This window comes from Mesoplodon densirostris, chromosome 6, assembly GCF_025265405.1.
Source record: "Mesoplodon densirostris isolate mMesDen1 chromosome 6, mMesDen1 primary haplotype, whole genome shotgun sequence".
In the NCBI taxonomy this organism is placed as follows: Eukaryota; Metazoa; Chordata; class Mammalia; order Artiodactyla; family Ziphiidae; genus Mesoplodon; species Mesoplodon densirostris.
Window position 1 is genome coordinate 111,607,423 of NC_082666.1, and position 16,807 is coordinate 111,624,229.

Genomic DNA, 16,807 nt, shown 5'->3' on the forward strand with positions numbered 1-16,807 from the left:
AGGGCATGTGGCTTTTGCTGGTACAATAAAGATACATTGTGCTTGTTGTGATCTGAGGCCACGTCCATGGCAGCCGTCCATCAGAGTTCAGTGTCCATCCCCATCAGAGGGACTTTGGCACCCTCCTGTGGGAGGGACAGGTTGGAGGCATAGGACCACACAGAAATGCTCAGGGACTGCCCAGTGCTTCTTGTCCACTAACAGGGGCCCTATTTCAGCTCGAGTGTCATGGGGCTACAGGTTAGTTGCTAAGTTGGGTGGGGGACTGGGAGGCCTGCATGCATCCTGGCTCCCTGCTTACCTCACGGCATCACTCACTGGTCCTCTTCTGCCCATGTGTGCCTGGCTCTTGCCTGAGAAGCTGTGGCGAGGGCACCTGGGTCTCCAGGTGTCTCATGGTCGGACAAGTACGTGTATCACTGCCGGGAGGGTGGCTGGCCAGGCATGGGAAGCAGATTAGAGCAGGGCACTTAGAATAAAAGTGTGCGAGTGATCAACACCGTGTATGCCCCTGAGGTCATTGCCATGCTGCCTTTCTACCCACGTGGTTCTGCTTTTTTTTTCTAAGGGTTTTCATTTGCATCGTTAATTATTGTTCCAGGATTAAAAACAATTTTTTTTGAGGCACAGTAGGGACAAAGGGTTTATGTTTTACTTCTGTCTCTGTGGCCAGGAGGAAAGGAATGTGTGAGGCACGGCTTGGTGGAGACAGGGACCAGGCCTAGGCAGGTGGATTTTAGGTAGTGGTACCTGCTGGCCTGTAAGGCCTTATTTCCAATCTGTGATGCTGTGAATCTGATGGTACTGCTTGTTTTCACACCCTGGCCCTTTTAGGCGCACCTTGGCTGAGTTCCTAGTCTTCGGGCCACAGCTTGGCCCCCACATGGTCCGAGGTTGCTGGTCCGAGACTGTGCTGTGGGTTCCTGCCCTGGGTCCTCTCACCCACAGGCCTCCAACTGGGGGCATGTGCAGGCTCAGCCTGAGCTCCTGCGGCTCTAACGGGGTGGGATGCCCCAGGACAGCCCCTCCTGTCCCACGTGCCCTGGCATTTGCCAAGCCCTCTAGGCGTCCTCAGTCTGCTGGTTTCTGGGTGACCAAGGAGCTTTGTGGTCTGAGAGGAGACTGAGTACATGCCTGTGAGAGACTGGAGGGAAATTCAAAGCTGGTTGCAGCCCCTGAGGGCGGAGAGGCAGGGGGACTTTGGGCAAAGATGGTAGAGAGGAGGGCATGCAGAGCAGTTGGAAGACCCTGAAGTGTGCCCACTCGGTGGGATGAGGGCTGGAGGGAGCTTGAGCTTGGGTGCTGAGGGCCATGGCTTTGGGGATGTGGGAGCAGCTAGCCCAGCCCAGAGCTAAAGCCAAGAGAGGGTTTTCAATTTGCTGCCTTGAACTGAACAGGGGACAAGACTCTAGGAAAATAAAAACCTGTGTTAAGCTTTGAAGTACAGAAGGAAGGTCCCAGCTTCAGTGAAGGTCGGAGAAGATGAGAGAGGTTGGAGGTGGGTGGGGGCACCTGGGTGGAGCTGCAGGCAGCTTCAGGAGGTGAGGAGGTAACTTGGGGTGGGCGAGGCAGCCACGCACAGGATGGAGAGCGGCGGGCGGGAGGGTAAAGCCTGGACGCCTCCGCGGGGCCGGGGGCCGGGACAGGCCAGCCATCGGAACAGTAGGCGGGCGGGCCCCCGCGGAAGGGCAGATGTGGGGGTGAGGCTCTGGGCACAGAACCCTCCTTGTGGCCAGTGGAGGGTTCAGGGAAGCTTGGAGTCGGGGGGGAGGCGCGGTCGTGTTCAGAAGTGGTTGCGTCCTGTTGGTCAGAAGCTGTTGTCAGACCCATTGATCCTCCCTGCCTCTGGCTCCTCCTCATCTGAACAGAGGCAGGTGCGGGTACCCTTCCAGGACTTTCTCTGTGCACGTGGAACGATGGGGTCTGCTTTGTGTTGTTCGCACGTGTCCACCAGCAGCAGGCCAGGCGCCCATGCTGTAGCACGTTTGTCTCTGGGACCCCCAGGGGCTGCTGTGCAGCCCCCAGGTCCTTCCCTCACCTGGGAGTGTTCTCATCTCTCCCTGTGGGGACTCAGGCAGGGGAGGTCACCCAGGGAGGAGACACCCCCTCACAAAGCCCCACCCCACCCTACGACCACTCAGGCTGAGCTGTCCTAAGGGCAGGCCCCGTGCCGGCTGGGGAATGAAGCTCAGGGTGGAGTCACCCTAGGGCAGGGCCGAGACACTCCTGCTTCCCTGTTCATGCTGCACAGAAGAGTTTCAGCACTCGCCTTGGCTTGAGACTAGGTGGCTGGATACGGAGACGCCCGGAATTGATGTTTTGGCTGTATATGCCATTTGTTTCTGGTGCCAGAACAGATTGTCTAATGCCACTGTCAGGTGTAAGGCTGACCGTTGGAGGTACCCCTCTGGTCACGGGGAAGGTGGGGAGGCCCCTGGCTGGTCCGCACTGAGGCTGCTGGCCCCGGTTCCTGTGAGCTTCGTTAGTATTTGAACACTGATAAACAGCAGGTGTGGGGGCTTCCCTGGTGGCGCACTGGTTGAGAGTCCGCCTGCCGATGCAGGGGACACGGGTTTGTGCCCCGGTCCGGGAGGATCCCACATGCCGCAGAGCGGCTGGGCCCGTGAGCTATGGCCGCTGAGCCTGCGTGTCCGGAGCCTGTGCTCCGCAACGGGAGAGGCCACAACAGTGAGAGGCCCGCGTACCACACCCACACACAAAAAGAACAGCAGGTGTGGTCGTGGCTACAGGGCCTGGCCCACTTCTTAAGCAGTCTGCCCGCATCGGATACCCTGGGATTTGAGGTGTCCCTCGAGCGGTCCAAGGGTCTAGATGGCACTGGGTGCCCGACAGTGCTGACCGTCCACACCAGGAGTAGCCTCTGTTTCCATGCCAAAGTGAATGTGGGGGCAAGTGGTGTGGGGGCCTCACTGCACACAGGCCTGGGTGGTGCCCGAGACGCCTGGCCTGGCTGTGAAGGCAGGTGGCTGGTGGCTCTGGGGGCAACTCCTGCAGACACGTGCTGCACCAGGACAAGGCTTTAGGTCATCCAGTGTGTTGCTCCTTTGCAGTCTGGGAAGAACAGTTTTCCCAACAGCTGGGAGAGGCTGCCAAGCCCTGCGTCCCTAGCATCTGCCCTTGTGGAAGCTTCTCTGAGTCGTTCGGGGGCCTCTAAGCCAGCTCTTGCCAAGCCTTGGCTAAGGACGGAGGTCCTACAGGGGAAGACTCACTCTTCATGGGAAACCAGGGGTGGGGCTGGTTAAAACCATTATGCCCCCTGTGGGCCTGATGTGGGCTTCCTGGGGGCCCACGTGGGTCCCCTGTAGGCCTCCTGTGGGCCGTAAGTGGGCCCCTTGTGGGTCCCATGTGGCCCCTCTGTGGGTCCTGTGTGGACCTGGTGCCCTTGTGTTGCTGCCTTGTAGCCTGCTGGCTCTGTAGGCAGGAACTCGATGTATACATTAGCACAGTACAGGTTGAGCAGGGCTGGGTGGAAGCTTGTTCATCAGAATCTGTCTGCATGGTGGGTGTTGAGGGCAGGACCCAGGCCAGAGCATAGACATGGGGGAGGAGATCCAAGTGGCCACCTGAGGATGGACAGGGGCTCTGGTGTGAGCGTGGACTGGTTAGCCACATGGTGCCTGCTCAGCTGTGGTTCTGCACTGAGCCGGACAGTGTGGCCTCCGTGTGGAGGGACCCGAATCTGGTTTGTCTGTGTTTAAAGGTCCACCCTAAGGGCTGGGAGCCGTCTGTATTCTGGTCACCTCGGGGCCCGTGTTCAGCGAGGGCCTGGAAGGCTGGGGGCTATCCGTGCTCCATCTCCTCGGGCTGTGTCCGGTGACGGTGTGGAGGTCTCAGTGGGCTGGTATCACTCTCTGGCTGTGAGCACCGTGTCCTGGTGGCCGATGGTTTTGACCCTGGGTTCCCGGGAAGGTCGGTCTGGGGCCGTGATCGCAGGCCCAGGCTCTGTCTAGCACTCCTGACCAGGCAGCTCCTGGGGCTGGCTGGCGTGTTCTCTTTCCTGTGAGGGTGACGGGAGGCAGCTCTGAAAGCAGAGCTCTAGCTGCACTAGGTGGTGCCAGGCAGGCACAGAGCAGCCTTTTGAAAGAACCTGCTACTGTGAGGCTGCAAGGACCTGGCAGAGTGATTAGTCCCATGTCCCAGGGTCATCTCTAGGGGACTGCTGTGGCCCAGAGGACGCCACAACCACGGGAATCTGACTGGGAAACGTGCTCTCATCTGGTGCCCTGCACGCTCACAGAGCCCAGGACCCTCCTGCCTTCGTCCCTCAGAGCCCCCAGAGGGCCTTGTGCTCTCAGCTGGGGTCCGTCACAGGACACAGACCAGCAAAAACCCTTCCAAGTTCCCACTGAGAATCAGTCAGTCTGGATCGCTGGCCTTTTTGGTTTTACTCGCACCTTAGAGACCCCCAACAGAATATCACCTCCCTTTTTCCCAAGTCCGCCTCATAGAACACAACAGAATGAACAAAAAGAAGTGCAACTCAACTTGAGCTAGGTTTCTGAGCCCAGTGGGCACAGCTGTTCCCGAAGGAGCCTTTGGCCCCCGTCCCCAAATGCAGGGGGCAGCATCTTGCCTTCCACAGCGAGAGTGCTGGGAATGGCTGTGTGGCGGGCACCCTCCAGGGAGTATGGCGTGTGCAGGGAATTGTGCTCCAGGCGAGGGGGCCGTGGGCTGGAGCACAGACACCCTCCGTGCTAGTGTGGCCTTGCTGAGTGACCTTGGGGACACCTGAGCCGTCCTTGCCCGTCCCACGTTTGCCTGCTTGGCTCCCTGGGATGCCACTGGGTAAGCCGGGTGTGGCAGCCCCTCCCGGGCAGCTCATCTGCCCTCCAGGTAGGCACTGACTGTCAGTGCCAGACACTAAAGTCACTGCCCGTCTGTCTTAGCACAGACAGCCTCTGGGGAGCCCAGGGCCTGGCAGCATTTAGTCACGGTGCAATAAGGAGGCCTCACCCTGCCCCAGTGGACCTGGAATCCCAGATGAAGCAGCAGCGATACAGAGAATCAGGGTCGGCCCCGCCTCCCACCTCTCTAGATAGGACCCCTCATATTTCCCCAGCACACTTGCCACTGGCCTGTTCAGGGCAGCTGTCCAGGACCTGGGATTGGCCTCAAACCTGCAAAACAATGTATCTTTTTGCACTTGGAAAACCGCCCATGGGCCTCCCTCTGGGCAGAGCTAGGCTGTGCTCCATTGAGAGCTCTCCTGGCTGTCTTAGTGGGTTTCCTGCCCCAACCAGCGGGGCTCCCAGAAACCTTACATTTGAAAGCCAAGCAGTGTGCTTTGCTTTTTTTTTTTTTTTTTTCTCTCCTTTCTCTCTCTCTCTCTTTTTTTTTTTTTTTTTGAATATGCTTCTAGAGACACACACACACTTCTACCTGAAGCTTGGGGCTTGGCCCTGCACCTCCGCCCCTCGGCGAAGCTCGTGTGAACCTCCACACTGACTTGGGGGCCGCCCAGTTAGCCCAGGAGGCTGGTCCCTTCTCTCTGAACTGCTGGCCTATGCTCCTCCTCACACACTGATGACTTTTGCTTAGAGTGTGGTGGCTTGTCCCCCATGTGTGCTGTCCTGCCTAACCCTGTGGTCTTGTGTCATTTCTTCTTCCCTTGCAGGGTCTGCCTTGAAGCGTCTCTGTCTAGGCAAAGAGCACAGCAGTCGTAATTATCGGGTTTTTTACCCCTTGTCCGCTTCCATCGCATGGGCTTTATTGTGGCTAGTGTGCATCAGGGTTTCCGCGACTAGACCGGGAGCCAAGGGCCCAGGGGGTGGCCGGGCGTGGGCCTGCTCTGCGCCCACCCTTTGTGGGTGCTGCTTGGCCTCCGCCTGGCGAGATAGCTGCCCTCGGGCGCCCTTTTGAGTCTCCATGGCTCCTAGAGTTTGTGCATTCTTGCCAGTTCACATCTAACAGGCTGTCCTTCTCCGGAACGTCCACATATTACCAATCATTAATTGGCTCCTTTTCCAAAACCGTAGGAATGAGTATTTCCTTGAAGTGCTAAAGATGAGTGCCCCTCACAGAGGAGAGATGCCGGGACAAAATGGGTATCAGTTTACCTGGGCCGCCCACTGCTCTCATCTCATGCCTTTTTTTTTTTTTTTTTTTTTTTAAATTTTTCTGTTTTTCTTTTCTGGCTGAAATGTTCATGTAGAAATAGCAGCGTGTGTAAAATCTCATCACTAATGTTTAACTGTTTGTGTCTGTGCTGTTTCATTGCTAGCCTCTAAAGTAAACTACATATTGCAATGGCTTGTTTGAAGAGATGGTCATTAGGTTATTTATTTAATGCAAAAAATTTAAACATTGGTTTATCCAAAACTGCCAATAAGAAATTACGTGCTGGGGAAGGAAAGGGACACAATTCAAAAAAATTTTAAAGTCCTGTTTTGGTCATTAAAAAAGATCTTTGAGTGAAGTGGCCAAGTGCGCTCACCTTTGTCCAGCTCCGCCTAAGCCACAGCTCCAGGCCTTCCCGCGGGCCTCCCAGTTCCTCCTGCTACAGGCATCAGCCCCTCAGTTGGCACCAAGCCTGTAGACCCATGACGGAAGGCTCTGGGTATTTGTATCCTTTATTATTATTACATGGTCTGGTGAGGAGAGGCGTGATTTCTGTGTCTTAAATTCCAAATCACCAAGTCATTATCATTCACAGAAACATCAGCAATCCAGCCTATTGCAAGCATTTTCCCTTTGCTGGAAGGATAGCCGCAGCTGCTAAGCATTCTGCCTAAAGTCTTGTTGAATCTCCTCTGAATCCTCATATTAGAGCTGAGAGTGCAGAAGCGTGAGGAATTTGCCCCCAGTCTGTGTCCAGCTGCACCAGGAGTTTTCTGAACTCTCTCACATGGGGGGTCTGGTGGTCCTGGGCAGTGTGGGCACAGAGGATGCTGAGTGAGGCTGCCGGCAGCTGGGGTCCTGTCCCCTGGCTGATGAGATGGGTGATGGCTGCCTGGCAATATCCAGTCCCCTGAGGTCGCTCCACTGTGTCTAAAACTACATGGACCCCCCCCCCCCCCGCCCCCGCTATGCAGACCATCTCCTGAAGCAAGGTGTTGCCTGGCTTAAGCGAGACCACTGTATGAATGACTGCAGCCAGCCAGTGGTGCTGGCGTGTGGTGTCACCAACCCTGGCCTGTGTGTGCTCTCTAGGGTCCTCCACCAGCAGCCTGGTCCCGGGCCCTGAGCCGGGTCCCCAACCTGCCCTGCACATCCAGGCGCAGGTGAACAACAGCAACAACAAGAAAGGCACCTTCACGGACGACCTGCACAAGTTGGTGGACGAGTGGACAAGCAAGACGGTTGGGCCCACACAGCTGAAGCCGTCACTCAACCAGTTGAAGCAGACGCAGAAGTTGCATGACATGGAGGCCATGGCAGGCTGGGCCCCGGCCTCTGGCGAGGCACGGGCTGTAAGTGGGGCATGAGGGGGGGGCGCGCTGGGCTTGTCCAGAGTCGAAGGCACAGAGTGGGAATGAAGCTGTGACTCCAGATCTCAGCAGAACAGCTGAGCAGCAGGCCCTAGCCCAGTGTTGGCCAGTGTCTAGGTGGGACTGGCCAGCAGCTTGCAGGTGTGGCCTCATCCTGGTGAGCCCACCTCAACCTGTCTTCCACCAGAGCCCAAGCTGGCAAAGTGGGTGGGGTCTGCACGACATATCCAGGGGACACCCCTGATTGAGTTTTAGCTCAGGAGCCCCAGACCACGTGGGGCAGAAGTGAGGAGCTGCTGTCTTAGGTTTTGTTGTGTGAATTGTTCCTGTATTAGGACTGCTGACTTCAAAGCCTACTTGAAGGAGTATTCCCCCTTTTTCAGTCTCCTGGAGGAGTTTGTGCAAGGTTATGTTATTTTTTCCTGAAATGTTTAGCAGAGTTCACTGGTGAAGCCATCTGGGCCAGGAGGGTTTTGTTTTTCTTTTTAACTTTTAATTTTTTATTGGAGTATAGTTGATTAACAATGTTGTCTTAGTTTCAGGTGTTCATCAAAGTGATTCAGTTATACATATTCATGTATCTATTCTTTTTCAAATTCTTTTCCCATTTAGGTTGTCACATAATGTTGAGCAGAGTTCCCTGTGCTATATAGTGGGTCCTTGTTGATTATCCGTTTTAAATACAGCAGTGTGTACATGTCAATCCCAAACTCCCTATTCCTCCCCGACCCTTCTCCCTGGTAACCATAAGTTCAGTTCTCTAAGTCTGTGAATCTGTTTCTGTTTTGTGAATAAGTTCATTTGTATCATTTTTTTATTTTAGATTCCACATATAAGTGGTATTGTATGATATTTGTCTTTCTCTGTCTAACTTACTTCACTCAGTATGACAATCTCTAGGTCCATCCATGTTGCTGCAAATGGCATTATTTCATTCTTCTTAATGGCTGGGTAATATTCCGTTATATATATGTACCATATCTTCTTTATCCATTCCTCTGTTGATGGACATGTAGATTGCTCCCATGTCTTGGCTATTGTAAAAAGTGCTGCAGTGAACAATGGGGTGCATGTATCCTTTTGGACCATGTTTTTCTCCGGATATACGCCCAGGAGTGGGATTGCTGGATCATATAGTAGTTCTATTTGTAGTTTTTTAAGGAACCTCCGTACTGTTCTGCATAGTGGCTGTACCAATTTACATTCCCACCAACAGTGAAGGAGGGTTCCCTTCTCTCCATACCCTCTCCAGCATTTATTGTTTGTAGATTTTTTGATGATGACCATTTTTTTTTTTTGAGTGTGGAAGGTTCCCCTATGATCTTTTACTTCAAAAAGTTTCAAACAGGGCTTCCCTGGTGGCGCAGTGGTTGGGGGGTCTGCCTGCCGATGCGGGGGACGCGGGTTCGTGTCCTGGTCTGGGGGGATCCCACATGCCGCGGAGCGGCTGGCCCGTGGGCCATGGCCGCTGGGCCTGCGCGTCCGGAGCCTGTGCTCCGCGGCGGGAGGGGCCGCGGCAGTGGGGGGCCCGCATACCGCAAAAAAAAAAAAAAAAAAAGTTTCAAACATACAAAAGATTGAAAATTCTTCAGTGAACTCTCAGGTACCTTCAGCTATGATGGACATTTTGCTGTTACATATTTATCACACATGTCTACATCCCTTGAGGGTAAGGTTTCCATTATGGATTTAATTTCTTTTACAGTTTTAGTACCATTTGTGTTTTCTGTTTCTTCTTTCTGTTAAATACTGCTTTTCTAACAATTGATACACCTCTAAATTTATCTAAGTTTTCCAATTAATTGGTATAAAGTTGTTTATAATATTTTCTCTTCACAGTTTGCAGGATTTGCAGTGATGTCTTGTTTTTCATTCTGATATTGGTGATTTCTCTGAATTTATGTATTTTATTTGCCTTTTCAAAGAACTCATCACTTTGATGGTAATTCTTCATTGTATATTTCATTAGCTGCTTCCTTTTATTCTTTCTTCTATCTTTGGGTTACTTTTTTGTTCTAGAAAGTTTCTTGAGATGTGTAGTGCATTGATTTTGAGCCTTTCTTCTTTTATAATACAGGCATTCAGGCTATAAAATTCCTTCTAGTGGTATTAGCTGCATTCCAAAGGTTTTGATATGTAGCATTTTCTTTAACCTCTGATCAGAATATTTTATAATTTCCATGGTGATTTGAGGTAATATAGTTATTAATTTCCTCATGATCTTTTTGATAGTGTTTTTTGGGGGGATTTTTTAAGCCTAATTGCACTGTGATAAGAGAACAGATTTTGTGTGTTTCCAGTTCTTTAAAACTTGCTGGGACTGGATTTTTAACCCAAGCCGTCAGCCACTGCTCCACAGGTGCTTGAGGTCATCCTCTTTCATTCCCTCTCACGTCCACACTCCCAGTCTGAACTTTTATTCCTCTTCTGTAGTAACCTCCTGACACTGCACCTCCATGAGTTTAACTCCTCAAATCTATTCTCCATTATTCTGGGACAGAACTGAGAATTCATAACACAGCCCCAAGGCCCTGCAGGTTCTGCACCTCAAGCCCTGGGCAGGCTAGTCTCTACTCTTCTGTCCAGACTCCACCACATCAGCTCTCAGTATCTGTGCTGGGCCAGGCCCTATCGGTCAGCTTGCTAATTCTGTTGTTCAGATGTCTGAGATTCTTTTTTTTTTTTTGCCGTACGCGGGCCTCTCACTGTTGTGGCCTCTCCTGTTGTGGAGTACAGGCTCCGGACACGCAGGCTCAGCAGCCATGGCTCACGGGCCCAGCTGCTCCGCAGCATGTGGGATCTTCCTGGACCGGGGCACGAACCCGTGTCCCCTGCATTGGCAGGCGGACTCAACCACTGCGCCACCAGGGAAGCCCTGGGATTCTTAATAAGGTGTTTGTTTTTTTTTTAAACTATTCACCACTATCCATTTCTAGAACTTTTTAATTATCCCAAACAGAAACTACTCCATAAGAAATAACTCTCCAGTCCCTCTTTCTGGTAACTCTGGTAACCTCTATTCTACTATGAATTTGACTTCTCTTGGTACCTCATATAAGTGGAATCATACAATATTTGCCCTTTTGTCACTGGCTTACCATAATACTTTCAAGCTTCAATTTTTTAAAATTGTGGTAGAATACACATAACATAAAATTTAACATCTTAACCATTTTTAAGCCTATACAGTTCAGTGGTATTAATTGCGTTCATATTGTTGTCCAACCATCACCACCATCCATCTCCAATTTTTTCATTTTGCAAAACTGAAACTCTATACCCAATGAAAAATAACTGCCTGTATATATATGCCCCCCTTCCCCCAAGCCCTTGACAACTACCATTCTACTTTCTGTCTCTATGAATTTGACTTCTCTAGGTACCTCATATAAGTAGAATCATACAGTATGTGTCTATAACTGATTTATGTCACTTAGCATAATGTCTTCAAGTTTCATCCATGTTGTAGTGTATGTCAGAATTTCCTTCCTTTTTACTTACTTATTTTTTATTACTATTTTTTTCATCTTTATTGGAGTATAATTGCTTTACAATGTTGTGTGAGTTACTGCTGTACAGCAAAGTGAATCAGCTATATGTATACATATATCCCCATATCCCCTCCCTCTTGAGCCTCCCTCCCACCTTCCCTATCCCACCCCTCTAGGCGGTCACAAAGCACCGAGCTGATCTCCCTGTGCTATGCAGCAGCTTCCCACTAGTCATCCATTTTATATTTGATAGTGTATATAAGTCAGTGCTACTCTCTCACTTTGTCCCAGATTCTCCTTTCCCCACTGTGTCCTCTAGTCTGTTCTCTACATCTGTGTCTTTATTCCTGCCCTACCACTACGTTCATCAGTACCGGTTTCTTAGATTCCATATATATGCGTTAGCATACGGTATTTGTTTTTCTCTTTCTGACTTACTTCCCTCTGTGTGACAGACTCTAGGTCCATCCACCTCATTACAAATAACTCAATTTCGTTCCTTTTATGGCTGAGTAATATTCCATTGTATGTATGTGACACATCTTCTTTATCCATTCATCTGTCGATGGACATTTAGATTGCTTGCATGTCCTGGCTATTGTAAATAGTGCTGCAGTGAACACTGTGGTACATGTGTCCTTTTGAATTATGGTATTCTCAGGGTATATGCCCAATAGTGGGATTGCTGGGTCATATGGTAGTTCTGTTTTTAGCTTTTTAAGGACCCTCCGTACTGTTCTCCATAGTAGCTGTATCAATTTACGTTCCCACCAACAGTGCAAGAGGGTTCCATTTTCTCCACACCCTCTCCAACATTTATAGTTTGTAGATTTTTTTGATGATGGCCATTCTGACCGGTGTGAGGTGACACCATGATTTTGATTTGCATTTCTCTAATGATTAGTGATGCTAAGTATCTTTTCATGTGTTTGTTGGCACTCTGTATGTCTTCTTTGGAGAAATGTCTATTTAGGTCTTCTGCCCATTTTTGGATTGGGTTGTTTGTTTTTTTGATATTGAGCTGCATGAGCTGCTTGTAAGTTTTGGAGATTAATCCTTTGTCAGTTGCTTCATTTGCAAATATCTTCTCCCATTTTGAGGGTTGTCTTTTCATCTTGTTTATGGTTTCCTTTGCTGTGTCAAAGCTTTTAAGTTTCATTAGATCCCATTTGTTTATTTTTGTTTTTATTTACATTACTTTAGGAGGTGGGTCAAAAAGGATCTTGCTGTGATTTATGTCATAGAGTGTTCTGCCTATGTTTTCCTCTAAGAGTTTGATAGTGTCTGACCTTACATTTAGGTCTTTAATCCATTTTGAGTTTATTTTTGTGTATGGTGTTAAGAAGTGTTCTAATGTCATTCTTTTACATGTACCTGTCCAGTTTTCCCAGCACCACTTACTGAAGAGGCTGTCTTTTCTCCATTGTATATTCTTGCCTCCTTTGTCAAAGACAAAGTGACCATATGTGTGTGGGTTTGTCTCTGGGCTTTCTATCCTGTTCCATTCATCTATATTTCTGTTTTTGTGCCAGTACCATACTGTCTTGATTACTGTAGCTTTGTAGTATAGTCTGAAGTCAGAGAGCCTGGATTCCTCCAGCTCTGTCTTTCTTTCTCAAGATTGTTTTGGCTCTTCGGGGTCTTTCGTGTTTCCATATGGATTGTAAAATTTCTTGTTCTACTTCTGTGAAAATGCCACTGGTAATTTGATAGGGATTGCATTGAATCTGTAGATTGCTTTGGGTAGTAGAGTCATTTTCACAATGTTGATTCTTCCAATCCAAGAACATGGTATATCTCTGCATCTGTTTGTATCATCTTTTTTTAAAATTAATTAATTAATTTTTTAACATGTTTATTGGAGTATAATTGCTTTACAATGGTGTGTTAGTTTCTGCTTTATAACAAAGTGAATCAGCTATAGATATACATATATCCCCATTTCTCCTCCCTCTTGCATTTCCCTCCCAGCCCCCCATCCCACCCCTCTATGTGGACTGTTAGTATCATCTTTGATTTCTTTCATCAGTGTCTTGAAAGACTTTCCTTCCTTTTAAACGCTGAGTCGTAGTCCGTTGTATGTACATACCACATTTTGTTTTATCCGTTCATCTGTTGATGGACACTTGGGTTGCTTCTACCTTTTAACTGTTGTACATAATGCTATTATGAACATGGGTATATAGATATCTCTTTGAGTCTTTGCTTTCAGTTCTTTAGGGTATATACCCAGAAGTGGAATCACTAGATCATATGGTAATTCTAGTTTTAATTTTTTGAGGAATCACCAAACTACTTTCCAGAGCAGCTGCACCATTTTACATCCCCACCAGCAGTACACATGGGCTCCAGTTTCTCCACATCCTCTCTAATACCTTCTATTTTCTGATTTTTTTCATAGTAGCCATCTTGATAGGTGTGAGGTGGTTTGCATTTCCCTAATGATCAGTGATGTTGAGCATCTTTTCATGAGCTTCTTGGCCATTTGTATGTCTTCTTTGGAAAAATAATTCAAGGCTTTTGCCTATTTTTTAAATATAAACAACAGAAATTTATTTCTCACAGTCCTGGAGGCTGGACGTCTGAGATGAGGATGTCAGCATGCTAGGGTGAGGGCCCCTTCCAGGTTGCAGACTTCTCATTGTATCCTCACATGGTGGAAGGGGTTTTTGCCCATTTTTTAATTGAGTTGTTTCTTTTTTTGTTGTTGAGTTGGAGGAATTCTCTCTGTATTCTGGATATTAATCGCTTTTCAGATATGTGGTTTCCAAAAATAACTCCCATTCTGTGAGTTACCTTTTTACTCTGTTGATAATGTCTTTTGATGCCTAAAGGTTTTTCATTTTTATAAATTCCAGTTTATTTTTTCTTTTATTGCCTATGTCATTGGATTTGGCAATGATTTATTGCCAAATCCAATGTTATAAAGCTTTCCCCTCATGTTTCCTTCTATGTGCTCTCTAAAGATGCTAAGAGTTTCATAATTGTAGCTCTTATGTTTAGGCCTTTTATCCATTTTGAGTTAATTTTTATATATGGTGTTTGGTAAGGGACCATCTTTATTCTTTTGCATGTTGATATCTAGTTGTTCCAGCAGTATTTGTTGAAAAAACTGTCCTTTTCCCATTGAATGGTCTTGGCACCCTTGTTGAAAATCAATTGGTCATATATGCAAAGGTTTATTTCTGGATTTTCTATTCTATTCCATTGGTCTACAGTCTATCATGTTGCTAATATTACACTGTTTTGATTTCTGTAGCTTTGCAGTAATTTCTGAAGTCAAGAAATATGAGTCTTCCAACTTTGTTCTTTTTTAGGACCGTTTTGCTTATTGGGATCCCTTGAGAATCCAAATGAGTTTTAGGATGAGTTTTTCTATTTCTTGAGAACATGCCATTGAGACTTTGATAGTGATGCATCAAATCTCTATATATTGGCTTTGGGTGGTATTGACATATTAACAATATTAAGTCTTCAAATCCACAAACATGGGATACCTTCCCATTTATTTATGTCTTCTTTAATTTCTTTTAGCAATGTTCTGCAGTTTTTAGTGTGTAAGTCTTTCAACTCCTTAGTTTAATTATTCCTAAGTATTTTATTCTTTTTTGTGCTTAAATGTAATTGTTTTCTTAATTTTCTTTTCAGATTGTTCATTGCTAGTGTATAAAAATACAACTGGGACTTCCCTGGCAGTCCAGTGGTTAAAACTCCATGCTTCCAATGCAGAGGATGCAGGTTTGATCCCTGGTTGGGGAACTAGGATCCCACATGCCACGTGGAGCAGCCAAAAAAACAAATGCCACTGATTTTGATGTGTTGATTTTCTACCCTGCAACTTTGCTGAATTCATAAATTAGTTCTAGCAGTTTGTGTGTGTGTGTGTGTGTTTGTGTGTTCTTTAGGGTTATCTGCATATAAGAAATGTTATTCTGAACAGAGATAATTTTACTTCTTCCTTTCCAATTTGGGTGCCTTTTATTTCCTTTTCTTGCCTAATTTCTCTGGGTAGAACTTCAAGTACTATATTGAATAGAAATGGAAAAAGTGGGCATCTTTGTCTTGATCTTAAAGGAAAAACGTTCAGTCTTTCACCATTGAGTGTGATGTTGACAAGGGTTTTTTCATATATGGCCTTTATCATACTGAGAAAATTCTATTTTATTTCTAGTGTGTTGAGTGCTGTTGTCATGAAAGAGTGTTGGATTTTGTCAAATGGTTTTTCTGCATTAATTAAGATGATCATATTTTTTTAACTCTTCATTCTATTTTTTTACATCTTTATTGGAGTATAATTGCTTTACAATGGTGTGTTAGTTTCTGCTTTATAACAAAGTGAATCAGTTATACATATACGTATGTTCCCATATCTCTTCCCTCTTGCGTCTCCCTCCCTCCCACCCTCCCTATCCCACCCCTCTAGGTGGTCACAAAGCACCGAGTTCATCTCCCTGTGCTATGCGGCTGCTTCCTACTAGCTATCTATTTTATGTTTGGTAGTGTATATATGTCCATGCCACTCTCTCACTTTGTCACAGCTTACCCTTCCCCCTCCCCATATCCTCAAGTCCATTCTCTAGTAGGTCTGTGTCTTTATTCCCATCTTACCCCTAGGTTCTTCATGACATTTTTTTTTCTTAGGTTCCATATATATGTGTTAGCATACGGTATTTGTCTTTCTCTTTCTGGCTTCACTCTGTATGACAGACTCTAGGTCCATCCACCTCACTACAAATAACTCAATTTCGTTTCTGTTTATGGCTGAATAATATTCTATTGTGTGTATATGCCACATCTTCTTTATCCATTCATCCGATGATGGACACTTAGGTTGTTTCCATCTCCTGGCTATTGTAAATAGAGCTGCAATGAACATTTTGGTACATGACTCTTTTTGAATTATGGTTTTCTTAACTCTTCATTCCATTAATGGTGTGTTACATTGATTGATTTTCATATATTAAACCACCCTTGCAGGATTGCACCTAGTCATGGTGTATACTCCTTCTAACATGCTATTGAATCCAGGTTGCTAATGTTTTAGTGAAGATTTCTTTTTTTTAATATATATATATATATTTTTTTTATTAGTTTCTGCTTTATAACAAAGTGAATCCGTTATACATATACGTATGTTCCCATATCTCTTCCCTCTTGCGTCTCCCTCCCTCCCACCCTCCCTATCCCACCCCTCTAGGTGGTCACAAAGCACCGAGTTCATCTCCCTGTGCTATGCGGCTGCTTCCTACTAGCTATCTATTTTATGTTTGGTAGTGTATATATGTCCATGCCACTCTCTCACTTTGTCACAGCTTACCCTTCCCCCTCCCCATATCCTCGAGTCCATTCTCAAGTAGGTCTGTGTCTTTATTCCCATTTTACCCCTAGGTTCTTCATGACATTTTTTTTTAAATTCCATATATATGTGTTAGCATATGGTATTTGTCTTTCTCTTTCTGACTTACTAGTGAAGATTTCTACATCAGTATTTATCACAGGTATTTGTAATTTTTTTTTCTTATGATGTCTTTATCTGGCTTTGATACCAGAGTGATGCTGGCTACATAGAATGAGTTAGGAAGTGTTCCCACCTCTTCAACTTTTTGGAGGAGTTTGAGAAATATTGGTGTTAATTCTTCTTTAAATGGTACAATTCACCAGGGAAGCCGTCTGGTCCTGGGCTTTTCTTTGTTGAGAGGGTTTTTATTAATAATTCAATCTCACTACTTGTTACAGGTCTATTCAGATTTTCTATTTCCTTTTGAGTCCGTTTTGGAAGTTTGTGTGTTTCTAGGAATTTGTCTATTTCATCTGAGTTATCCAGTTTGGTAGCTAAAGACTTTGCCAATTTTTGATCTTTTTAAAACA

At 46.8% G+C, this 16,807-nt stretch overlaps 1 protein-coding gene across 6 annotated transcripts in view; it reads left to right on the forward strand.

Annotated features, from left to right (window-relative positions):
• Positions 1–16,807, forward strand: part of WNK2 (WNK lysine deficient protein kinase 2) — a 160,328-nt gene that overhangs the window by 124,174 nt on the left and 19,347 nt on the right. For 4 of the 6 annotated variants that reach the window (XM_060101216.1, XM_060101221.1, XM_060101217.1 and 1 more), the window contains 2 exons: positions 5,636–5,680; positions 7,171–7,430. In XM_060101216.1, the coding sequence (XP_059957199.1) occupies positions 5,636–5,680; positions 7,171–7,430 (305 nt within the window). The remainder of the gene's footprint in view (positions 1–5,635; positions 5,681–7,170; positions 7,431–16,807) is intronic. The other 2 variants (XM_060101219.1, XM_060101222.1) reach the window with 1 other exon arrangement.